Genomic DNA, 26,393 nt, shown 5'->3' with positions numbered 1-26,393 from the left:
CCGAATAAGTTCCCTCCAACTCTAAAGTACCTAATATCTAGTTTCTTGCAATATTTTATACATTGGAATAGCTTTTACAAGTTATTCTTAGAGTATGAAGACTTGAGTAAATGATTAATTTGATTGTTTTTAATGGATTACCCGATTCACTCGATCGGCTTTAAAGTAAAGATCATGTTTGATCACTGAAATATTTATGAGACTGTTTTACGGGTCAATTTTTTTAGACGAATATCATACCCAATCCAACTCATGAAAAAATATTACTTTTTATGCAAAAAAAAATATTAATTTTGATTATAAATATAAACCGTGTCGACAAATCCAGCGAACATATATATGTGACATGAGATAACTCGTCCAAATCGCAAACCATGTTCCTTGTCACCTCGCAAATTTTCAAACTCGAGAATATGTGGTGTGTATCGCAACATCCCGTTGAAAATGATGAGGAAAAATCTCCTTCGGCACTAAATAGCTTGGGATGTTTCGGATAATACTTGAATATGTTGTATTGTCCAAATATACATATAAAATTGAAATAATCTAATAAAAAATTGGAATAAAAAATATTGACTCACACGTGTCTATACTATTAATTAAAGTTAAACCCCACAAAATAACTATTTCTGGTATTTTGGTGAATACTTTTTATGATTTCGAAAATACACAATTAACTATCAGACTTTCATATTCAACATTTGTCTTTTCATCATCACAAAAACTCTTGTTAGACGGTTTTACGGATCAATTTCGTGAGTCGAATCTCTTATTTGAGTCATTCATGAAAAAGTATTACTTTTTATGCTAAGAGTATTACTTTTTATTGTGAATATCGGTAAGGTTGACCCGTCTCACAGATAAAAATTCGTGAGACCGTTTCACATGAGACTTACTCTTTCATCATATACTCTCAAATATCATTTTAATTTAGAAACTCGATAACTTTCACTTTACATTTTTTTTAAAAAAAACTACTACATCTTCATTTTTTTTATAGACCACGCACATCATGTATATCATGACCCGGTAATATATATGTGTATGTATGTGTAAATAATAAAAAAAAAAACAACAAAGAGTGTGAATGATGATGACGGAGAAAAAAATGAAATGGGCGATGTGTGAAGCCCGCGTGGACATAAAATTTGTGGGTATTGATAATTGAAAAGGCGTCGAATTGTTTGTGGGAAACGAATTGTGCTGCTTTTTGTTTGGTTCACATTTGAGTTGAATAATGTTCAAAAATACATATAAAAAAAGTTGGTATGTTGTGAGACGGTCTTATGAATTTATATTTATAAGATGTTCAGGTCGACTCGATCTATAATTATTATAAGAAGTAATATTTTTAACATAAAAAATATTATTTTTTATAAGTTAGTCAGGGAGGATAAACATATCACAAAATTGACCAAATGGTCTCATAAAAATTATTTGATATAAGTTTATGCTATTATGTTATAATTTGTTAGCTAAAACCCAATTTATAAAAAAATATTATTTTTTATGTCAAAATTATTATATTTCACTCTAAATATGAAGCCGAATCGATCTTTTTTTTTTTTTTAAATATAGATATGTAAGATCATATCACATATTATTTGTTTAAAAATATAAAATTTTTAAAAAAATAATAGGAAAAACAAAATGATTATTTATTTATTTATTTTGTTTTTTTGAAAGTGGCCACGTAGACATTTTTTTGTGTGTGAGTAAATGAGGCAGTGCGAGGTCCTTTACCAACTTTATTCTATCAATGCCATTGATTATATCAAATATATATGGACCGACGAATTCGCAATTTCAATAGCTTCATTGTTACGTCCTATTTTCGATCATCACGAACCATAAATTCTCTAAAGATTCGCATTTACCAGAACAGACCGCTTTCAAACCCGACGAAGGTACGGAATGCACTTAATTTGAGTGATTTTTGCTTGAAGATCTTGCTTGGAAATTCAGATCTTTTTGTTCTGAATCCATGCTGTTTTTTTCGGTTCAAGTTTCGGGCAAAATGATTGGGAATCATATTTGGATACCCTGATTTTCGAAATCTGGAATCGGATTGAAGGATGTCCATTCGTTATATGTTTTTTGGATTGATATATGGTTTGTAGAGAGGTTGGAATTTGATTTTGATTTTTTTTTGTTTTAAATTGTTGTTCAGCAGCAGGGGTAAAAATGGGGAGTCTGCGTGCAATTTTGCAGCATCCGGACGATTTATATCCGTTGGTGAAGCTGAAGTTGGCGGCTAGGAATGCGGAGAAGCAGATTCCGTCGGAGCCGCACTGGGGATTTTGCTACTCTATGCTTCACAAAGTTTCGAGGAGTTTTGCTCTCGTTATTCAGCAGCTAGATACCGATCTTCGTGATGCAGTAAGTTCAGTTTATTTGTCTTTTCCTGTTACGTTATTTTGGTTGAAATTTTGCCAGGTGTTGATATCGTTGTAGATTTTTTGTTGAGAAGGCTCTGCTTAAGTTTTTAGTCTTTAGCATTGTATTTTTGTGTGAATGCCTTGAAAACAAAATTTTCCAAAAGTTAGACTTTATAATAGCCTGTCCAACAATAATGTAAGCCGAGACCTGTATAAATATGAATGAAATTAATATCTAAGGAGGATACGATGCTTGGGGGATTGTGGGCAAAAAAGAACCCAAATCATCGCCAAAACCAACTTCATCAAATTTTAAGTTATACTCAATCAATTTTCAATTTTAAAAGGAATTGAGCTAACTTGTGATGTCTTGATTAGGAAAAAAAATTTTCTATAATAGGCTGTCACTGAACTATGGACAGATGCTAATACCAGGTAGAAGCATCTAAAGATTTGGTTCTTGATTAACACTAAGAAACAAGTTGGTAACAAATATAACAACTAGATTAAATGAAGTGTGATCATAACGAAAGGGCTCGTATTTTGGTTTTGTTTTATTCTCTAGTTATTTTAGAATTCAATTGGCTAATCAAGCAAATAACATGGAATTTTGCAGATATGCATCTTCTATTTGGTTCTCCGAGCTCTTGATACTGTTGGTAAGATTTCCTATTGGTAGCATATTTTTTTACAGTTTTCATTCTAATGCTGGTAAAATATTTCATTTTAAATTTTAGATTCCCAAATAACCACCTTAATGATTAATTTGATTAATATGACAGAGGATGATACGAGCATAGCAACAGAGGTTAAAGTACCGATTTTGATGTCTTTTCACCGTCATATATATGACCGTGAATGGCATTTTTCATGTGAGTTTTCGAGTTCTGGCATTTGATCTACTTCATGTTATTACTATTATGGGCTCTTATTTCATTCCTTTAAGGACAGTGTTTGGGATCATCTTAATTTGTATTTGCTCTTTGTTATTAATATAAACATACTATAGTTAGATCTGACGAGGCTTCACTTTCTTGTCTGTCACTTTGACAAACGTTGTTATAAATCCTGACTCTCAATTCATCTTTTACACATCCTCATCCAAGCATGTCCTGAAGTAATGAAGGAAATAAAAACTTGATATACTGGCATTCACCAACTATCCTTCTTAAAGTAAACCGTATGCTGTTAAAAGAATGAGCTTTTGGTCTGAATATAGTCGTTACAACTTACAGCACCTGCTAAGGCATTTTGGTCATAATTCTTGACATTGTAAACTAATGCAGGCTTGGATTTTTTCTACGGACACATTACCTGCTTTGATTGGTAAATGGGACACCTATAATTCCTGTTGTTTACCTTAGATTTTTTTCTGTTATCATTATGTTAAAGTCGAATGAGATATCATCATTCTTGTACCAATCTCCCACTTTATGCTACAATAGTTCTGTCTTTTATTGTAATCTTCATCAGAATGACTATAGAACCATTTATCAAACATTGAGTGTCCTAATCACGACAAAGTAGAGAAAGAGATATGATCAAAATTAATGGGGCAGGAGTGAGCAGTATTCTTTCTGGCTGCTGCTATAGTAGTACGAAGCATCAGACTAGTCAAAAAGTATTATATAAATTCCCACCATTTTCAACTTACTCGTGCAAGGGTTGGTTACTCTTCAAATGATGCCGAGTCTCGTTTTTTTGATAGACACTTCTATTTCTGCCGATCGCTTTTGTCACCTTCATTATTTCGAACATGAGGGACATCCTGATGAATCTTCTTCTCTGTTATCTATACTCCACTGGATTCATTAAATTTCTAAGCCATCCTTGTATAACCTTTCAGGTGGGACTAAGGACTACAAGGTTCTCATGGATGAGTTCCATCATCTAACGACGGCCTTCCTGGAGCTTGGAAGCAGGTAAACCTCTTTACTGACATCATTGCTCATGTAGTAGTATATCTATGTTTTCTTGAAATGTGTGTACAATTTATTTGGCATTCAATGAATTGAACTAGGGAACTAAATTAATGTTAGTACTATATGCTTTTCCAAACAATATTTCTACTAGTGGACGAGATTGAGTAGAGCATTACATTTGAACTAGATTGTGGAGAGAGAACCTGGAAGCAAAATAATTAAAATTAGCCAGGAAACTGGACTCTGCACACCAGTTGTAGAGATTGGAAATAATCTGAATTCTGCTGGTGATGGTCGATTTTTTTCAATTCCACAATCTCCTCATAAAATCATGCTTCATTTCTTATGTGATGCTACACTTCTGATTGTTGATGCTTGGCATTGTTAACTTGAATTGTTTTGGTTCACAACTAGTTCGATGTGTAAAATGATGTTTTTTGTGAATGAAAAATTTTGTTCTCTTTTGCAGTTATCAAGAGGCTATTGAGGATATTACCTTGAGAATGGGTGCAGGAATGGCAAAATTTATATGCAAGGAGGTAGCTATTCACGCTCGTGTTGGTTGTATTAGTGCTTTGTAATTTTGGGTTACTTGTTGTTTGGCCAAGTCTTCAAAAGAATCTAGAATATACTAATATTATCTTTGATTGTTTCTGTACTCGACAACATTTTCAAAACTGTTACTCATCAGCAAAGAAGTGATGTCATGGAACCTAGAATGTCACTTAAAAGCTTTGCTCGTGTTCTAAACTGTTATTCATCAGGAAGTAGAGATGTCAGCTTATGAATTCTAGATCTCTTAGCAACCGTAGTATCTACTTATTGCCTTTTGTTTTGCCATTGGCGAAATAAGAAATATGAAATATCCTGGAGTCCTATGCATGGAACGACAAGCATCAAATTGAGTTCATAACAATTTTTTACTCTTCCCAGGTAGAAACAGTAGATGATTATGATGAATATTGTCACTATGTGGCTGGACTTGTTGGATTAGGATTGTCAAAGCTTTTCCATGCTTCAGGAAAAGAAGATCTTGCGTCAGATGCTCTCTCGAACTCAATGGGTTTATTTCTTCAGGTATTGTTAGCAAAATCAATGTTTTACTTTTTCTCTCCCATTCGAAACTCATGATACTTGCCTTGTTTCTTTGCGGTAAGCGTAGAAAACAAATATTATCAGGGATTATCTGGAGGATATCAATGAGATTCCCAAATCAAGAATGTTTTGGCCTCGCCAAATTTGGAATAAATATGTTAACAAACTCGAGGTATTTTTTTCCTTGCTTCATGCCTTATCTCAATACTGAAATTCATTACAGAAGTTAAGTTGTTCACAGTTGTGGATTTAATTGTAACTCAATAAAATCAAATCAGTATCTGCTGTTTGGATTTCCTCCAGGATTTAAAATATGAAGACAATTCAGTTAAGGCAGTAGAGTGCCTGAATGACATGGTCACAAATGCTTTATCACATGTTGAAGACTGCCTGAAGTACATGTCTGCTTTGCGGGATCCAGCAATCTTCCGATTTTGTGCAATTCCACAGGTATACATGTTAATGGATCATTTGAAATATTTTCTCAATTAAACCGTAGTTCTGTTGTCTAGAACATTAAAAAATATTACTGCCTGTGAATATCTTGCATGGCTAATGTCATCACGACATCCATGAGTGGTTCTGGCTTGCATTCAAATTTCTGTTGTAAAATGTCAGAAAGTACATTTGAGTTGGCTTTATTAATATCCACAGGTAATGGCAATAGGGACTCTTGCTTTGTGCTACAACAACATTCAAGTATTCAGAGGTGTTGTGAAAATGAGACGTGGTAAGATGATTTCTCTCAATCTGATCTTCTTTCACGACAACATGGTTTGTGTTTATTTCTTGTTTCCATTCTTGTCTGTGTAACACACTCATGAGATTGAGAAACTGAATTTGTTGCAAGTGGAGGTACATATGTAATAGGCAAAGTGGCAAAATCAATTATTTGGTCACGAAATATTTACATCAATCTATACCTGAAAATGTTTTGTGTTGGCCTGCTATTACACCAATGATCAGTCTTTTCACTCTTGCTTTTGCTTCTCAATGTTCTTGACCTTGAAAATAGCTCACAAGCTGAAAAGCTTCCTAAATTATCGACCGTTTTGTCGGTAACCAACCACACAGAATTTAACTTTAAGTGCAATACGTGAATTTATGCTATATCCAAATGTGGCTGTTTATGACGAAATAACTTGACCAAAGTTCAGGTTGCATTTGGCTTTACTTTATATTTCTGCCAGACTTCTTGAAATGCCGTGCTGTTTTCATTTAATTCTGTTTTCAACAAAAGATACTATGTTTTTTGTTTTCCTGTTCTTGCCCTAGGTCTTACTGCCAAAGTTATTGACCGAACTAAGGCCATGCCAGATGTGTATGGAGCCTTTTATGATTTCTCTCGTATGCTAAAATTTAAGGTAAGAAACTTCATCTATATGAGTATAACATTCCTGATTAGAGGCATGCAACAGGTTTCATGGCAAGAGTTTAAGCACAATTTACTGTAAACTGGCATCAATTAATTTACCTACAAATATTTCTGCATCCAATTGAGTAGATCAAGGTTTTGAAACATTCGAAATTTCATCAGCAAGTTTCTATTTCAGATTTTTATGTTCATAGTTAATCTGTCATATTCTATAAGCTTTTCATGCACAGTTTACACCTTGGAATTTTTGTTCATAAATACGTACACATAACAGACAACCGATAAAAGTCTTGAAATTAAAATTATTTAATGACACTGTTGAATGTTGAATTTTTTTCCTTTGCCTGCATTATCGTTTCCCTTCATACATTACAAACGGGCTGTTTTCTGAAACTTCTAGATTGATGACAATGATCCTAATGCTAGAAAGACAAAAGACAACTTAGAAGTGATCTTGAAAATATGCAGGGATTCGGGAACCATAAACGAAAGGTTGTTTAGCTTTTTAGTTTTTATCTTCCAGAATTTTATAGTTGTTTTCTCCAGAATTTTATTGTTGACTTAAGACAATGCTTCTTGTTTTTGCACCAGGAAATCTTACGTGATCCAGAGCAAGCCCCAATATAATACTGCTACGGTTAGCATCAAATTCCTTTTTCTTCTGTTTCAATCGAAACAGACTCCTCCCATCTTATAAATTTCTAGTTATGTTTATTTCTTGCAGTTTGTTATCATCTTTATCGCACTGGCCATTCTTGTATCATACTTATCTGCAACTCGAGCTACTGCTGTCTGTAAGTGTTTCCATCCAAGATATAGTAATTTTTAGTCATTGCAATTTGCAATAGAAAATGGTTTCCAATTCACATGGCGTTCTTCATAAAATGCAGGAATCTCTTGTTATAAATAAGTAGCTGTAGAAAGACCAGGATGATGTTTGAAGTTCATCCCTTGTGCTAACTTAGCGAGTCGCTGAAGTTTCTGCTGTGTTTTGCTTTCTGGTATGTATGTTAACATAAGCCGAGAAATCTATTAGATATGTTTGCTTTAAATCCAAATGATGAGAATTATATATCTTGTATTTAGTGTGTCGTTTTTGTCATCTCAAGCAATTTCCATGTCCATGTATTAGTATATGTATTTTTTGAGGGTAACGATTGAATGAATTGTTAAATGAAATGACGGTAGTCTTTATTTTGATAAATCTGACGATTAAACTTATATTAAAACTAAACATAGCTCTCCAAAAATAATATCAATCGAAAAAAGTTGTTTATTTTCCAGTTGATGCGCATACGTACTTCTTCGCCTTCCTTTGCGATTTCGACTTGTGAATGTTTTTAAAAAACTTTTTGGTGGCAAATTAACTAGTCTAGACAGCTAAGAGCTCGGTTTTTGATCGCATACTTCATGCATTTATTTTTCTTCTTTGGAGCAACTTAGGCCATGCGTTCGTGCAATAAGCGTGAAATTGTGGTAAAACATGCTTTTGTCAAAGAACTGGTGGCAATAAAAAAATTGGAAGTGCAGTTAATTCGATTAATCCTCGGCATTCAACTGACTACGTATTTTGAGGTGGCGTAAAAAAAGATGAAAAGACTTTGCTAGAATTTAATCTTGGCATTTGGCTTCGAGTTCTATGAAGTGAAATGTCACATTGACGTTGCAGTAAACTTTTAAATTCATGTTGACTTTATGAATAACTAGTATCCATTCCACTCAATGCGTGCATGTTAAAAAAAAATTCTTATAAGAAATATAAAAATTGAGTGAAATAAATTTTTTATAGATTAATTTTATATGAATTTAATTTATTATAATAATTTTAAAATGGGAGATTATACGATAATTTGAATTTGGATAAGATTTGGACAAGATTCAAACATACTTGTGTGTTGATAAATTTACGATAATATATTTTTTCTTGACTAATGATTGTTAAAGAAAAACAAATGTCAAAGTTAGTCTTGTATGTATCATGATTAGAGATGTAAACAAATCAAAGTGGGCCGAATATGACGAAAATTTGAAGGCTCGAATTAGTTCTATTCAAGTTCGAGAATTTTAAAATTATTGGTTTGAATTCGGTTCGAATTAAAGTTTAAGTTCGAATTTGGCTCGAAACAGGCGAGCATGTTCGCGAACGTTTCAAACTATTATTGTTCGAAAATAAGTACTCAAAAGACTCGAAATTTATTTATTTAGTATAAAATTATATTATATGAATAAAATATTAAGGTTCATGAGCTGCTTGCGAACTATCGAACAAAATCATTTGAGTTCGAGTTCGGCTCGAAAAAAATTCAAACTTCTTCGAGTTCGACTCGAATTCGATAAGCTTGAATACGAGTCGGTTTATTTATACCCCTAATCATGAGGTAAATTTTTAATCATATATATTTCGTTGAATCAATTAAGTCCCTTTCACTGTGTTTCGACAATCAAATTAAGTCATTCTCATCTAAATTGTGTAATTAAACGAACCATATTATTGTTAATGTTTATTATTATTAGGAGGTTAAAAAATCTTTCATGACGTACATGTGTGTTTAACAAAGTAATTATATAAAAATTTAATAATGATATTAATAATTTAATTACATGATTTTTGTAATAATTTTTTATGTTGGTAATATGATTATTTATTAAAAATATAAAATTACAAATAAAGATAAATAAATATTTTATTAGAATATAATAGTTATACTTATAGATTAAATAGATTAGTATTCTGTGGTATATGTGATGCGTACATACATATTAATTTTTTTATGTTAAATAATATTTGTGTGGACTTCTAGATTCGTACATACATATTAAATTTTTTATGTTAAATAATATTTGTGTGGACTTCTAGAGATCATATTAAAATACAAAAGTCACAAAATATTTTTATAATAGTTTTTTTTTTTTTTTTATGTTCGAGTTAATAATTCAAAGACATAGATAAAGATAAATAATTGCTGATAAGATGATGATGTTTTAGGCAAATCTAAAATTAATTCACGATTCTTTTCAGTTAGTATGAGGTGTTCTCGTGTTATATAATATAATAATATATATAATATTGATACTCACGGAAAATTTAGGGTCTGATTTCAGCAAGTGTCACTAATCCAGACGCAGGCTTCAAATTTGCTATGATCCTGAAATTACGAAGAAGACCGTTAGAAGGGGGCCGGGAGGGTGTCTCGGTGTAGCCCCTCCGAAACTCAAGTCAGAGACTGAGGATATGAGGGGAGAGCAGCTAAGGGTGCTGCTGAAAATAGTGTAATGAATGAATGAATTAAACACTCAAACCTGGTATTTATAGGAGAATACATGGGCCCTTGATGGGCATGTCTTCCATTTGAGCCAGGGATGGGCCAAGGGTAGTGGGCCCATCCATAAGGTATCACCAGTCTCCCCCTCTCGGGTCGAACTGAATCGTAGGTTCGAAGTTCGATTAATTGTGTTGTCCTCGGTTCAACGGGCGCGAGTTGTGTATTTTCTCCTCGTCGCTCGTCAGTCTCCAAAAATTTGGAAACAAATCACATCGTAATCCTGCTTTAAAAGGAAAGATTTGGTCTGTGCTTTCCCTACAAATATAGGTTCTCTCCTTACTTCACCCATACAGAATTTTCTCGTCAAATCATTAACCAGCTCTCCCCCGCCCGCGCCTCACCTGCGCGTTAACCCTAGCGCCGCTTCATCATCACCACGCCGTCACCCTGGCAAGCCATGGCTCCACCTCGCCACACCCTCGCGCACGCCCTCACCCTGCCGAAGACGCCGCCCTAGCCTCGCCCGAGCCACCGCCCTGCGTGAGCCCTTGCCCACTCGCTCGAATACACCCTTGCGCATGCCTCGCCCCACGCGAGCCCTCCCCTACTCTCCCGAACGCACCCCTGCCCTGTCACCGGAACAACGCCCTCGTCTGCTCGCCCTTACCCGCACGCTTGCCCGCTTGCCCTTACCCGCACGCTCGCCCTTACCTGCACGCTCGCCCTCGCCTGCTTGCCTTCACCCGCCATCGCCTCGCCCAGCGCCCTGCACGCTCGCCTCGCCCAAGCCACCTGCACGCTCGGGCGACTCGTCCCTTGCCCTGGGCGCTCTCGCCCGAGCGCCTCGCCATACAATCCTGCCCTCGCCGCGCCAATAGCAGCCTCGCCCATCGCCGCCCTCGCGCGCTTTGCCTGCACAATGTGCACAAGACCCTTCGCCCGAGCGCTCGGCCTCGCTCCTGCCGAGCTCTCGCCTCCTCGCCTGGCTGTGCTCGCCCTCGCCCCTGCCGAGCTCTCGCCCCCTCGCCCTGCTGTGCTCGCCCTCGCCTTTGCCGAGCTCTCGCCTGGCTGTGCTCGCCCTCACCCTGTCGAGCTCTCGCCTCCTCGCCCGACCGTGCTCACCCTCGCCCCTACACGCCGTCACCCTAGCGCGCCAAGCTCTCGCCCAACCACACCCTCGCCTAGCACGTCGAGCGCTCGCCCTGCAAAGCCTCGTCCTCCGATCCCCGTAATTTTCGCAGCGGCAAACATCATTCGTTATCGACAAACCAAATAAATTTTTCTAACACGGTATGCCCTCGTCGACCCCATCTTCAAGGTATTCTACTAAGCTTTTGAAGAAAAATAATTTTCACTTCCCCGTGTCCTTGACTCTTCTGCTAAAATAGTCCTTAGCAGGAAAAATAAAACTTCAACCTTCTCACCATCTAACTTCTCTGATAGGCTATGCTTTAACAGGAAAATAAAACTCATATCATCATCTTGTAACTTCTCTACTAAGTCGGGTCTTAGTAAGAAAATAAAACTTTTACCTCATCATCTCGTAACTCCTCTGCTAAGCCGGGCCTTAGCAGGAAAAATCAAACTTCAACCTCCTCACCTTCTGACTCCTCTCCTAGGCGATGCCTTAGCAGGAAAATAAAACTCTGACATCAACTCTTCTCCTCTACTAGACGCAGCCCAAGTAGGTAAATTTAATTTCTCCTCATCAACTCTTCTCCTCTACTAGGCGCAACCCAAGTAGGTAAATTTAATTTTTTGTCTCGACTCTGCTCCTCTATTAGGCGATGTCTTAGTAGAAAAATTTTATTTTTCTCCTCTACTAGGCGATGCCTTAGTAGGAAAATTTTAATTTTCTCCTTCCCAACTCTGCTCCTCTACTAGGCGATGTCTTAGTAGAAAAATTTTATTTTTCTCATTCCCAACTCTGCTCCTCTACTAGATGATGTCTTAGTAGGAAAATTTTATTTTTCTTCTTCTCAACTCTGCTCCTCTACTAGGCGATGCCTTAGTAGGAAAATTTAAAGATGTCTCTACTCCACTCTGCTCCTCTACTAGACTTTGCTCCTCTACTAAGCGATGTCTTAGTAGGAAAATTTAAAGATGTCTCTACTCCACTCTGCTCCTCTACTAGGCGATGCCTTAGTAGGAAAATAAAATTTTTCTCACTTTCAGAATACAACAACATTTATGAACTGAAAAGAAGAACTTGATTTTATTGAGTTCTAACTGTTTACATGAGATGATTCAATTATGAAATACATCAACGATAAAATCCAGAATGATATTTCATAAAGTGGTAAGCATTCCAGAACCTCTTTAAAGCCTTGCCTTGAGCATTCTCCATGTAATAAGCTCGAGAATTAAATTTCTCAGTCACTCTGAAAAGTACCTCCCACTCTGGGTCCAACTTTCCCCTCTACTATTCTTGTATCTTCAACAGGACCAAGTCACCAACTTCTTCATTTCCTAATCATGTTAACCTCCACACGCGTTCTTTTTCCCTCCTCCCTCACTACCCCTTCATAACACCGACGCGCGACTTTTTGGTTCCCGCACAAGACTCCAACTCCTTTTCCCATAGGAAACTTAAGCTTCTGATAATAAGTGGAAGCTACGACTCTAAAATCCTTCACGGCTGTCGATCCTAGAATTCCATTATATGCTGACGGGGTATCCACCACGGTGAAGGCTATCATTTTTGTTACCCGCCGAGGATCAGCCCCCAAGGATAGGAGAAGAACAATCCGACTCAAAGGTGGGATGGTGTGTCCTGCAAACCCATACAACTGGGTAGAGACCGGCTCAAACTCAAATCCTTCCACTTTCATTTGATCCAACATGCTCTTGAACAAGACGTTTACGGAGCTTCCGTTATCAATAGATATCCTCGCCACATCATAATTGGCAATGGTGGCCGTAACCACCAAGGCATCGTTATGTGGAGTCACAACGCCTCAGAGGTCTTCCGGCTCAAAGCTGATGATGGGCTCTTTTGGTGCGTCTGCACCCCTAGATATCTCAAAGTTTTCCAACCTTCTCCCATGTGCCTTCCGAGCTTGCCTAGAGTCTCCATCCGTAGAACTTCCGAGATCATATGAATCATTCCTCTCGTAGGGTGGTTATCCTCATTCATTCTCATCCTCGGTTCGACGAGCTCCTGAGGGACATATTGACCTCGACCTTCCCCTTTCTGATTCCCGATCCTCTGATTTATCAACAGAGGGTGTTGGCCATGCCTAGGGGACGAGCGAGACCTCTGTCGACTCCCGGATGAGGATCTTTCTCGTCTATCCCGCGAAAGCAATCTAGCACTGCTCTCAACCCTTTGTGACTTCTCCCACCTCCCCTCGGGCTCCCTCACCTCCATCACCTTGTCACGACTCATATCCAGAGGAACATGAGGTGAGAATTGTCCTCTACCCCTAACTTTATCCCCCTCTCTCTCGCCCGAACCTCTCTTCCTACCTCTTTTTTCCGCTCCCTCAACCCTACTTCTCCCAGACTGTTGCTCCATCTTCTTATGCCGCTGGGCATCTTCTAGATTTACATATTTTTTCGCCCGAGATAACAGATCATCATAACTTGATGGAGGTTTCTTGACCAACGATTTAAAGGAATCCCCTCTCCTCAGTCCTTGGGTAAAGACACTTATCATGATGTCAGGGGAAGCATCTGGTATATCCAGCGCTGCATCATTGAAACGTCGGATAAATTCTCGCAGAGTTTCAGTTTCTTGCTGCTTCATCACAAACAAGCTAAAATAATTTCTTTGGTGCCTCTTGCTGCTAGCGAATCTGTGCAAGAAAGCAGGGGAAAAATCCTCGAAAGATTGTAGAGAGTTGGGTTGCAAGGTGTTAAACCATTGCTGGTTTGACCTCACCAACGTGCCCAGAAATACCTTACACTTAACTCCATCTGAATACTGATGCAACAGAGATGTGTTCTCAAACCTTTCCAAATTTTTTTCTGGGTCAGTACGTCCATTGTACTCTCTCACATTTGATTGTCGAAAACTTGGAGGAAGCCCTTCTTCCAAAATGACAAGTGAAAAAGGACTTCCTCTCTTGGGTGCTGGCACTCTGCTTCCCAACTGCTGCCTCAACATCCGTATTTTCTTCTCTCTCCCATTTCCATATTCCCCTCGTTTGGGAGGGGCTGTGTCTCTTCAACCATACTCTGGTGGCCCTCATCATTTTCCTCTCGCTCCTGGCAAGTGGCATGTTCCTCAGCAAACATAGACTCTTGGTTCTTTTTCATGACCTCATCCACTGTCCGAGAGATAAATTGGCCCAACTTTTCAAGGGTCAAGTTCCCCACATTCTCACTGGGACGGGGTTGCTCGGCCCTTGTCTCGTGAAGGGGTTGTTCAGCTCCTGCCTCATGACGAGGTGGTTCCTGTCTCGTCTCAAGATGAGGTTATTCGGGTCCCATCTAAAGACGCGATGATGCTGAGTTAATTCTTCTACTCCCTCTCATGCCTGCCATCTCTACGTCTCAACTCAAGTTCCCACAGACGGCGCCAAGTGATACTTACGGAAAATTTAGGGTCCGATTTCAGCAAATGTCATTAGTCCAGACACAGGCTTCAAATTTGATCTGAGCCTGAAATCACGAAGAAGACCGTTAGAAGAAGGCCAGGAGGGTGTCGCGACGTAGCCCCTCCGAAACTTAAGTCAGAGACTGATGATATGAGGGGAGAGCAGCTAAGAGTGCTGCTGAAAACAGTATAATGAATGAAAACACTCAAACATGATATTTATAGGAGAATACATGGGTCCTTGATGGGCCTATCTTCCATTTGGGCTAGGGATGAACAAAGGGTAGTGGGCCCATCCATGGGGTATCAAATATATTACTAAAATTTGCTTTTATGAAATTTTTTTACGTTAAAATATAATATGTTTATAATTTGAGAAAATCGTAATTCACTTACACTAAGCTCGTCTTAACTTCTCCAAATACATATTATGCTGAAGGCAAAAACTTGTGTGAGACGGTCTCACGGGTCGTATTTGTGAGACGGATCGCTTATTTGGGTCATCCATGAAAGAGTATTACTTTTTATTGTGAATATGGGTAGGGTTGACCCGTCTCACAGATTAAGATCCGTGAGACGGTCTCACATAAGACCTACTCTATGCTGAAATGAGTAATCACTAATAAATTATTATAGCTAAGTATAAATTGATCCTTTTTATTTCTTTCTTTTGTGAAGGATATCGAAACTGTAGTCCAATAAAAATGATGAAAAAAGACACGCACATTTATATATTTATTAAAGCAAAAGACTGCTACCTACCGTTTCTTTCCATTTTTATCACAAACTTAAATGAAAGTAACCTCAAAAGGGCAGAGACCCGAAAATAATAATTACGTGGAAATTATTATTTACGTCATAACTAACTTCAGATTTTTTGTTTTTGAACACTTGGATAAATAATATTCCTCTTAACGAGTTAGAACTTCACATTTTTCTAAGAAATACATCTTATATTGCTTGATCCAAAGAATAAAATTTATAGTTACCAGTAATTCTATGCACTTGTAAAGTTGGTTTATTATGAATAATTATTTTTAGAATGAAATTAATATTTAGACTAAAAAAATGATATAAATATAAAATATTTATAGTTGGTTTTGATAGTGTGTAAATTTTTAAATGTATGCGTTTGTAATTTGTTTGTGAGATGAATGTATAGGTTTTTTTTTACATAATATTAGTAGTATCGTATAAATAGTTGGAGTATTGTTTTATCGTATTCAAAACGTAGCAAAAGTTTGATTTTTTGTTTGTTTTGACGGTAAAAACATTTTTCAGTGTTGTATGATTTAAACAATTCATATGGTGTTTAGATTTGATTTACATTTGTGTTTAAGAATATTGGACACCAAATCGGTTCGAGATTATCAAATTTTGATAATTTGTATTTAATAAACACAACATTTCAATCCATCCATAATTATCCTTGAATCGAGATTCTATATTTCTATTATTTAAAAATCTCATGTTGTATTTTTATTCTTGAAAATCTATGGAATAATTAAAGGATTATCAACTATTGATAATATATGATTTTAATTACTTAATCAATTAAATAATTTTAGACTATTTCTTGAATATTTTATTAGAATCTTATATAGTAATCATGACTGCTCAATTATTATTAAATTAGTATATTCTAAATTCATCAATTAAGTAATTATGAACTTATTACAATCTCGATCGACGATCAGACATCTAATCATCGATGTATGGTACAAATCTCGTTCATATAATGAAAATCGAAAATTTTGAAGGTAAAAAATTTTCACTGTTCCAAATTTTTGCAGTTGTCATTTTTGTGGACTCTTTCACTAAATTTGACAGTTGTACTCTCTTCATTTACTGTACGCTAACCATAACTTAAGGTTTTTGCAAGCATTATCAGTGATACCTAGGGGATCATGGGGCAATTCTACTGGACGCTCTATTTATGATCTGATGGTGGCAATCAAAGTTGAGTAATGAAATTCTTGATCAATGTGTTCATGAAAAGAATGAGACTAATTAGGGTAAGTCTGAATAAGAATAAATGTTATTCTGAATCACATGAAGTTGGGAACCAATAGCTAGCTGTAACCCTAAACCATTGAGGGTCACACAAGTATCGGATTTTGTATTCTCATTGAGATAGTCAAGTTCAAGGAGTTGAATTTGACGACTGTAATTTGATGGAGATCAAATTTTATAAGTAGATTCCATGTATTTGAAGTTGTGGAAGTTAGCTCGACTGTAACTAAGTAAGGAGAGTGAAACTGTTTGTTTTGATGAAGAAATTCACAAAATTGGCATCTGCCAAAAATGGATCAGAAGAAATTTTGATATTCGAAATTTTTAATTTTCATTATATTAACAAGATTTGTACATTCGGTACATCGGCACTTTCTGATATGGGTTCATAATTGTTTATTTAGTTAATTTAGAATAAAATAATTAAATAATAATATTAGTAGTAGTGATTACTATATGTATATGATTCTCATTGAATATTCTAGAAATGTCTAGAATTGATTAACAATTGATTAAAAAATTAAATAATTGGTTATCGAATTTTACATATATGTCTATACATGTACATATGAATATATAAAAAAAGCTGACTTTGCATGATATATAAAATATTAGAATTTTAATTAATTAATTTAAATAGAAATCCTAATGATATTATGAGTATAAAGCTTAATAGGAGAAGGAGTCATGATGTGACCAGGAATCAAAGTCTATAAATATTTTATTAAAAATTATATGAAATAATAAAAGTTTTACACAGAGGTTTTGGTAGAGAAAGTTTTGTCCACCCTCTATCCTCAAGAAAAGCGGCCAACACCAATTTTTCACGGGAAAAATTTCACGGCCACTTCCACTTCCACTTCCACTTCCACGATTACATCGCGGCAGTATAGTCCCTTCAACTCATATATCCCGATCGAATCTGTAATCATTGGTACATCGAGAGTTGCAAATGAATTCGATAATGATGTGATCTATCTTTGAGCAATAATGGTATCATAATATGTGCAACTAAGGAAATACCTTTCCATGATGCACATGTCTTAATCTGGCCAGAGATTCATTGCACTATTAACTCATCAAATCACATAAGATATCCACACCCGTGAGTAAGATGTGAATATCTAACTACAATACATTGGCACGTACGTATTTGAAAGTACACCAAACATCACCACCTGATGACCCTCAATAGAGTCGATAAATGGATCAAAGTGCATGCTAATACGTAACCTCCATGTTACGGCAGGTCTAAGGACTAATGATTTACAACCATAACCGCATATTATTCCACTCGATAAATGATAACCAATGGGAAAATCCGATGGATGATTTTTCAGTGTCTCATCAAATGAGCATCCATCTATATAAATAGATATCTTCATGCCCAATGAAACACGATGTTTATATAATATATATTAGTCTCAAACTTGAGCGACTTTTATCCTCGTTTTAGGCAACTGAATCGACTAAGAACGAATTTAAAATATACAATACATTTCCTAACAAATTTCATGATCCACTAAACTCATGGACCTCATGATACTTATAATTCAAGGACTTTATCTGTGAAACTTGCATGAGTGTACATATAAAATAAATGTCATAATTGGATAAAATCGTAAAATATTATTATAATAAATATTATTTTTATATAAAATCAATAAAACTCAAGTCACAAATTGACTTGCTGAAGACCTACTCTATCTTAAATATGATAATTAGAAACATTTCAAAAGTGGCATAAATAAAGCCAATAATTATCCAAGATATTACAAGATCTTCATAGAAAGTAACATTTGGCTATTTTTCACTTTAGAAGAAACAGTGGAAGTCGATCAAAGTGTCTTCATAAAGCATTAATTAAATATCAAAAATCAAAATTTAAAAAATAAATAAAGTAAAGAAAAAATTAACTCATGCACTAAGTTAGTGGAAGTGACATCACCATCTCCACTCCAACTGAAATCCCATTTTCGTTCCACGGAAAACATGAAGTCACTAACTTTAGGCGGTCTTCTCTCTTCTCAGTAATGGCCAACCCACTCTCATTGATGTCCCAACGCTACTTGCTTAGTTTGCAAGCTTTTACTTTCACTACATCTGTATTGATCGAGCGTTTGTTGGTTTATCAAAAACTACAAGTTGCAGTAACGGTGTAATTTCATTTTTTTAAATCATACAATAGTTCAAACATGACACTTTGATAGTTCTACTAACACCAGAGCAAATACACACACCATCGTATATGTATCATAGGACTTATTGAACTTTTACCGCTCTATTAAAAACTATGACTTGTATCAATAATTCAACTTCACTCTTTTAAATCATACAACAATCTAAATATCGTGTTTCAATTGCTTATTACACAAAAAAGATATATGTACAGATAGGTTTTATTTGTAATTATATATATATAATTTTATTTATTTTTAAATTTGAGTAGTGACCGGCTTACTCAACTTCACGTACTTTGATAGTGTGAAATGTGTTGACATTACTGGTTGCGAGACAAATGGGAGATCCTGTTTAGCAACAGTTATCACCACTAAGTTCAAATGGAACAACCGAGATTTTCCACAGCTAGCTAGTTGGGCAGTAGGTGTATTTAAATGCTTCGCTTCAAGTTAGTGCTGAGTTCATGAATATGGCTTTTCATTGGGTTTGTGTCGTTCTTTTCTTTGTCACCTACCAACTTTGTTGCTTTGCTGCCGAAGGTGCAGTTTCCAGCAATGTGAGTTCCTGTTTCTTGAGAAAAAATTAATTTTTTTTCTATGATGCCTAAGATACTATTGGTTTAAAAAATGTGGGTTTTGAACATGGAATCTGCCCAAAAAAATTGTACAAATAAATGGTTATGGGTATGAATTGGTTGCTAACATAGGCATAGGCATAGGTATAGGCATCATGTCAATTTTGGTGGACGACAATGTCGTAATTCGAGCTCGAAGATTGAGAATTTCCTTGGTTATATATGTGTAGGTTCACATTGTTTATATGGGAGACAGGCAGCAGGATGAGCCTCATCTTGTTGAAAATTCTCACCATGAGCTTCTCTCAGGCATTCTCGAAAGGTATATATAATCCTATTCAGTCCATTTTTTAGTTTCCAACTAACTTTGTTCTTTTCTACTTCTTCACAGTGTTGAATTACGTTGCAGCTCGACGCTATGTTGCATTTGATTTTCCAGAAAAGTTTGAAATCAATAGAATCATTTCATGTTAACTTTTTGTAGCAAAGAAGCTGCAAGTGAATCAATTTTGTACAGCTACAAACATGGATTCTCTGGATTTGCTGCAGTCTTGAGTCCATCCCAGGCCAAAACTATTGCAGGTTTTGGGATTTATAGTTTAAATAATTGTGCAGTACTTCAATGTCTTTTTTACTTCTTTGACTACCATTACGTAACTCGTGAATTTCAGGTTTGCCTGGTGTTGTTAGTGTCATTCCTAACAGTATTCTTCATCTGCACACGACTCGAAGTTGGGATTTTCTGCACGTAAATCATTTAAATGGTGGGATTCTAGTAAAATCTCGGTCAGGGAGTGGCTCTATCATTGGTGTTCTTGATTCTGGTAAGAACGAACAAGTAAAATCTTGTGAAGTGTATTGTAAATATAAGTTTGATTCGTCAGTTACTTTAGAGCAGGAATATGGCCTGAGTCAGAAAGCTTTAAAGACGATGAAATGGAACCAGTTCCATCACGTTGGAAAGGCAAATGCCAGGTTGGAGAAGAGTTTGATAATTCGAAATGCAACGGGTAAACCTTTTGTCTAAAATAGATAAAGGGATTCACATTGCTATCATGACTCAATGAAGATTGGAATTTGAAATATGGTGTCTATTCACAGGAAAATCATCGGTGCCCGTTGGTATGTTAAAGGTTACAAGGCCGAATTAGGAGAGCTGATAACAGAAAATGGCACGGAGTTTATGTCCCCTCGAGATGCATCAGGCCATGGGACACACACGTCATCCATTGCAGCTGGTTCTTTGGTTAAAAACGTGAGTTTTTTGGGATTAGGACATGGGATGGCTAGAGGGGGTGCCCCATCTGCTCGGTTGGCTATGTACAAAGTGTGTTGGGCGACGGGTGGATGCAGCTCGGCTGATCTTCTTGCTGCACTGGACGATGCAATACACGATGGAGTGGATGTTATTTCGATGTCATTGGGTTTAATGCCACCCCTTTCGAGTTACTTTAACGACGTTGTGTCTGTAGGCTCATTCCATGCTGTGGCTAGTGGGATTCCTGTCATCTGCTCGGGTGGAAATAGCGGTCCATTTCCTGAGACGGTTGTGAATACTGCTCCGTGGATGATAACAGTTGCTGCAAGCACCATTGATAGAGCTTTTCCAGTAGCATTAACCATCGGAAATAATCAAACATTTGTGGTACTTATTCCACTAGTTTATAGATTTACCTGTTGTCATGAGTGACAATTATATGAACTTGAAGAAACTAGCGGAGCGGAAACATGTACTATAATTCAAAACATTCGAGTTTTACCATTACGACAATCTGTATTGTTTTTATAAGCTTTTAATTGTTCCAAAAGGGCTAAGTCCTTGCACTTTTATACAGGGTCAATCTTTGTTCATAAGCAAGGATCTTGACAAGTTCTATCCTATTGTGTATGGAGAAGACATCGCAGCAACCGGTGCTGATGAAGATGATGCAAGGTAAAGTATTTTCAAATTGAGTTGCACGTCTTCCAAAAAAGAAAAAATGAGTTGCATGTATCAAATTGATAACAGAAGTTGCGCTTCTGGATCGTTGAATGCAACTCTAGCCAAGGGAAAAGTCATTCTTTGTTTTGAATCACGAAGCCAAAGGTTTGTTTCCACTGCTGAAAGTTCTGTACATGAAGTCGAGGGCGTCGGAATCGTTTTTGCAAGGTTTCTGACTAAAGATGTGAGCCTGTGCTTGGAAGTTCCTTGTGCCCAAGTGGACTTCACAATAGGAACTTCCATACTCTCCTACATAGCATCAACTAGGTAAAAACCTTATTTTCGAAGGCTCTTTAATCCTCGTGTTCACAAATAAGAGAAGATTTTCAATCTTGAAACAGAAATCCTGTTATAAAATATAATGCTCCAAAGACAGCAGTAGGGCAGCAGGTGTCCCCTAATGTTGCACTCTTTTCTTCTAGAGGGCCAAGTTCTCTCTCCCCGTCTGTGCTTAAGGTAACCAAAAAAGGTCTCATTTCAACTTTTTGTACAAATATATGCGACATATATTTTAAGGTCGAAGTCTAAATATCCCACAGCCTGATATTGCTGCTCCTGGAGTTAACATTCTCGCCTCGTGGTCTGCTGCTCAAGCAGCTCAACCATATGATGACATCAAGAAAAACAAACTTTCTCCGTTTCACTTCAAATTCGAATCGGGAACTTCCATGGCCTGCCCCCATGTAACTGCCATTGTGGCTCTTATTAAAACCATCCATCCTAAGTGGAGTCCTGCTGCAATTAAGTCTGCCCTCATCACAACAGGTAAAGGAAATATTGCTACTTCGATTGTTATGTTTAGGCCATATGATGATTTAATGGTTAAATTGTCATGTCCTTGTTTATTTTGCCCTTTTTCTTACACGAAAAGGTCAGTAATTTAGACCTTTGAGACTAATATGAATGTTTCAGTAGGGATTAACATTTCCCTTTACATGCATTTTTCTAGTTCTTTCTTTACTCATTCTTGAATCAACTTAGGTGATTTTTCCATTTTTCTTCACATGTATGCAGCCTTGTCAACTGACGAATATGGCCAGCCAGCGGTTGCAGAAGGATCTCCATACAAACAAGCTGACCCCTTCGATTATGGTGGTGGCCATATCGATCCCAACAAAGCCATCGATCCCGGTCTAATATTTGACACAGACACGGGTGACTACACTCGATTCCTATGTGCCATGGGCTATAATGCCTCATCAATCACCCCATTTACCAGAACCAAAACTGCTTGCCCGAAAACGACGAGCTTCCTGGCGAACTTTAATCTGCCTTCTGTCACCATTCCTGAGCTGAAAAGGGGTGTCACTGTATCAAGAACCGTGACGAATGTGGGTTCCGTTTCGTCAGTTTACGTTGCTAGGATCAAGGCTCCTCCTGGTACACATGTGATAGTGGAACCTGGGATTCTTAAGTTTTGTTCAACAGTGAAGAAGATCAAGTTTAAGGTGACATTTTGGTCCAATTTGAGCGTTCAAGGAGTCTACTCGTTTGGAAGTTTGGTGTGGGATGATGGATTCCATCATGTTAGGATTCCCTTGATTGTTCGATCTGTTCTTGAAGAATACTAGTTTAATTATGTTATTTTAACCAAGGTATATGATGACTTCGTTAAAATATATCAATTTCTTTGCCCAAAACGAACCATTTCGTCTTTATTTTTATTTTAAAAGTTAAGTTTTTTTGTGATACGGTTTCACAAATTTATATTTGTAAGAACGGTTAACACAATCCATATCGGTAGTTAAAAGCAATAGTTTTGACATAAAAAATAATACTTTTTCATGAGTCTGATCGAATAGGAGATCCGTCTCACAAAATTGAATCGTAAAACAACCTTATAAGAGTTTTTTAAACGACATAACCAAAAAAAAATTATATTTCACCAAAATACTATACATTTTACTAGAATATTTTTAGTTTACTTTTTCAAATGATATCACTTATATTGATATTGTGAAATTAAATGACCTCTAGACTTTTTCAATCTCAAAGCCTAATTTAATGCAATTCCATCAAAAATAATGCAGGCAATTGGTTGACAAACGATTAATCATACTTATATTTCGTTACCTTTTGTTACCTTTTTCTTGTATTTTTCGATGTATATACGAGAATGTTTTTATACTCGTCGTCCATGTTAAGTAATACAGTTGATAAAAATCTAGAGCACTGTTTTAATTCCGGCACAGCAATGTAGCTGACACCAGTCCTAACTCGAAGAAGATGTTCGGTCGGAGGCAAAATCAAGTATCAAATGGTAATAGATTTGGAGTTTGGCCTAACTAGCTAGATTTAAGACTTTTTATTTGTCTCCTAGTTTCTTAAAAACCATTTGCCCAGCCCTTAGTCAAACCTAAACCAACAAAATCTTCTTATTATTACGACGATATCATGTGTCAATTTTGTAAAACGGATATTTTCTTATATCATTTATGAAAAATATTACTTTTATATCAAAAATATATTTTTTATTATAAATATAAGAAAAGTTGACCCGTCTCACCATATATTTATTCATTATTATTATTATTATTATTAAATAATTAAACAGTACACTTGTAGGATAAAATGTTGGTCAACTGATTGGATTAGTTGATTTATATTTAATCATGATATTAACGATATAAAACAAATAAATAAATGTTAAATGCTTTAAAAAAATAATTATCAGCTGCATAAGACTTACTGTCATGTGTGTTCTAATTACATTTCGTTTTTCTGTTTTTACATAGAGTATGTTTTTTGTGAGACGGTTTCACGAATTTTTATCTGTGAGACGGGTCAACCCTAATGATATTCACAATAAAAAGTAATACTCTTAGCATAAAAAGTAATACTTTTTCATGAATGACCCAAATAAAGATATCCGTCTCACACAAATTTTTGTTTTCTACATATTATACACGAATATTACGAATTGGAACCACAGGCCTCCTGCCGGCTGCGAGTGGCATCAAGTTTCCTAAAATTAAAACAGGTGTCGAGTTCTAGATCCCATAACATGTTCGCCAAATTATTATTATTATAATAATAAAATTATATGTTTCTAAAAAGTTTTCCGACTTAATGAAATAGACATGTATGTGATCAGTGATGAATTAGATTTCTTCCGTCAATATATTTTGGGACGACTTGTTTAGTGCGTTTTATTTGACCAAAAAAGTTTGTAGACTCTTGTATTTAATCAAAAGTTTACCCAACATACATTGAAAGATAACGATACGAGTTCTTACACCATTAAAAAAAATATTATTATGAATTTGATGAAATGATCGTATGGAAAATAGTGTTTTTTTTTTTTACGTAAATCTTTTGTTTTTAGTGACGAAGATACGATTGGCAAACCGTGATTGATTTACGGAAACATTATTCTGTTGCATTCAAAAATACTCTTTTAGTCCTTATATATTCTTACTAAAGTACTTTTAGCCTCTAAGTAGTTCAATTAAATAAAGTTTGTCTCTAAAGTTTTAAAAATATTTAGTGATTGGTCCCTGCCATTATTCCCACTACATCGGCGACGATAGCACCGCACCGGCCGAACTCATGGTAGTGTCAAATATGCAAATTCATGTTGTTCGCTAGCATATTTTCAAGGTGTGATATCGAAATTAGTTCCAAGATTCAGGAAAAGGCAAGGAGAGAAGATACATTTCTAGAAGCAAATTTTCGTTGCGATCCAAATCTCAATCTTAACATGATATCATAGTTCAAATTCTGCCATTATGTGTTGGAGGGATCATATAGTTGGACCACTCATTTTGCCCAAAGTTGGATAATTTGTAAACTTCACGTTTCATATATTTTTTCATCGACGTGAGTTGGTGTGTTAGTTGTCACACATAGATTGAATAAAATCCATGAGAGTTATATATGGAAATTCTACACAAATCATTGACAATCAAATTTATCGGACAAAATTATATGATTTTATTCTATTGGAAAAAATAAAATCGAACATACACTTAACCTTTAATGTTTATATATTTTTTTAAAAAAACTTCTAAAAATTGGGAAATTTTCAAAGAAAATATTTATTTAATATAAACGAGATTAGGTAAGTGATCGTGTGCAAAATGTTGCGGCCAGCAAGCACCAGCGCATCGCGCGTGACCGAAGCCGGCATCTTTTATGTCACGCGCTACGACAGCGTGTGAGAAACAAATTTATTTAGTTACACATCATCTCACAACATGAATCTCGTTTCTTCCCGAACGGAACGTGAGTTCGAATTCATTATATAGAATAAAATTAGAGCGTAAAATTATATTAGACAAAAATTTGTGTGAGACGGTTTCACGGATTGTATTTGTGAGACGGATCTCTTATTTGGGTCATCCATGAAAAAATATTACTTTTTATGGTAATAGTATTACTTTTTATTGTAAATATTGATAGGGTTGACCCGTCTCAAAGATTAAGATCCGTGAGACGGTCTCACGTGAGACCCACTCATTATATTATATACATATGAAAATATTTATTTATATATAATTGGCAAAAACTTGTGTGAGACGGTCTTACAGAGACGAATATCTTATTTGAGTCATTCATGAAAAAATATTACTTTTTATGCTAAGAGTATTACTTTTTATTATGAATATCGGTAGGGTTGACCCGTCTCACATATAAAGATTCATGAGACCGTCTCACAAGAGATCTACTTTTTATAATTGACACTCCTCTTGAAAAAATATAATCTCTATTATTGTTTTCTAAACAAATTTATTTTCTAAACAATTCTTGTTTTCACACACACACACATATATGATGTGTGAATTTGACTGCTAAATGATTTATCAACAAAATTAAACGAATTCAATTTGATGGCAGCCAAACAATTCAGTGAAAGCGTGTAGAATTTCAGAAACCACCAAAAGGGGGCGGCGCTATGAATTCCCTCGTGTTTCTAAATTTTTTTTATGTCATTATTATCCCAATTCTTACTTCTTTTACTTCATTAAAAATTAAATTTGTACAAAACAAAATCGGAAAATTTCAAATTTTATTTTCAATTTCATTTTTTTAACAAGAGTATTTCTGGAAATATATACTCAATAGGTTACAA

The 26,393-nt window shown here is 35.8% G+C and overlaps 2 protein-coding genes across 4 annotated transcripts; both read left to right on the top strand.

Annotated features, from left to right (window-relative positions):
• The first annotated feature begins 1,719 nt into the window (after positions 1-1,719).
• Positions 1,720-7,959, top strand: LOC140988823 (squalene synthase-like). 2 transcript variants are annotated; one of them, XM_073457894.1, is made up of 15 exons: positions 1,720-1,907; positions 2,174-2,379; positions 2,995-3,037; positions 3,161-3,250; positions 4,225-4,300; positions 4,770-4,839; positions 5,234-5,377; positions 5,463-5,567; positions 5,699-5,845; positions 6,050-6,125; positions 6,671-6,759; positions 7,171-7,262; positions 7,362-7,407; positions 7,495-7,564; positions 7,661-7,959. In XM_073457894.1, coding segments are annotated over exons 2-15 (1,245 nt in total). In that variant the 5' UTR covers positions 1,720-1,907; positions 2,174-2,184; the 3' UTR covers positions 7,663-7,959. The 2 variants fall into 2 exon arrangements, with proteins under 2 accessions (XP_073313995.1, XP_073313996.1); XM_073457895.1 differs by having other exon boundaries at positions 1,767-1,907; positions 2,177-2,379.
• An 11,123-nt stretch (positions 7,960-19,082) lies between these two features.
• Positions 19,083-22,962, top strand: LOC140989047 (subtilisin-like protease SBT3.6). Of its 2 annotated transcripts, none has more exons than XM_073458215.1 (11): positions 19,083-19,215; positions 19,572-19,663; positions 19,826-19,923; positions 20,013-20,165; positions 20,240-20,351; positions 20,443-20,986; positions 21,177-21,274; positions 21,350-21,589; positions 21,664-21,778; positions 21,862-22,087; positions 22,337-22,962. In XM_073458215.1, exons 2-11 carry the CDS (start codon positions 19,587-19,589, stop codon positions 22,891-22,893), a joined length of 2,220 nt encoding a protein of 739 aa, XP_073314316.1. In that variant the 5' UTR covers positions 19,083-19,215; positions 19,572-19,586; the 3' UTR covers positions 22,894-22,962. The 2 variants fall into 2 exon arrangements, with proteins under 2 accessions (XP_073314316.1, XP_073314315.1); XM_073458214.1 differs by having other exon boundaries at positions 19,163-19,323.
• Positions 22,963-26,393: the final 3,431 nt, after the last annotated feature.

This window comes from Primulina huaijiensis, chromosome 11 (genome assembly GCF_012295235.1).
Source record: "Primulina huaijiensis isolate GDHJ02 chromosome 11, ASM1229523v2, whole genome shotgun sequence".
NCBI classification, from domain to species: Eukaryota; Viridiplantae; Streptophyta; class Magnoliopsida; order Lamiales; family Gesneriaceae; genus Primulina; species Primulina huaijiensis.
Note: the sequence above shows the minus strand (reverse complement) of the source record. Positions and strands in the feature narration are given on the sequence as shown.

What these genes read in the sequence shown, in the direction of transcription:
- LOC140988823 (XM_073457894.1), top strand. Translation starts at nt 2,185, where the DNA reads ATGGGGAGTCTGCGTGCAATTTTGCAGCATCCGGACGATTTATATCCG. An exon ending in ATACCGATCTTCGTGATGCA is followed by an intron (nt 2,380 to 2,994) that starts GTAAGTTCAGTT and finishes GGAATTTTGCAG; the next exon opens with ATATGCATCTTCTATTTGGT. An exon ending in GATTTTGTGCAATTCCACAG is followed by an intron (nt 5,846 to 6,049) that starts GTATACATGTTA and finishes TAATATCCACAG; the next exon opens with GTAATGGCAATAGGGACTCT.
- LOC140989047 (XM_073458214.1), top strand. Translation starts at nt 19,231, where the DNA reads ATGAATATGGCTTTTCATTGGGTTTGTGTCGTTCTTTTCTTTGTCACC. An exon ending in CATTGGTGTTCTTGATTCTG is followed by an intron (nt 20,166 to 20,239) that starts GTAAGAACGAAC and finishes ACTTTAGAGCAG; the next exon opens with GAATATGGCCTGAGTCAGAA. An exon ending in GAAATAATCAAACATTTGTG is followed by an intron (nt 20,987 to 21,176) that starts GTACTTATTCCA and finishes ACTTTTATACAG; the next exon opens with GGTCAATCTTTGTTCATAAG.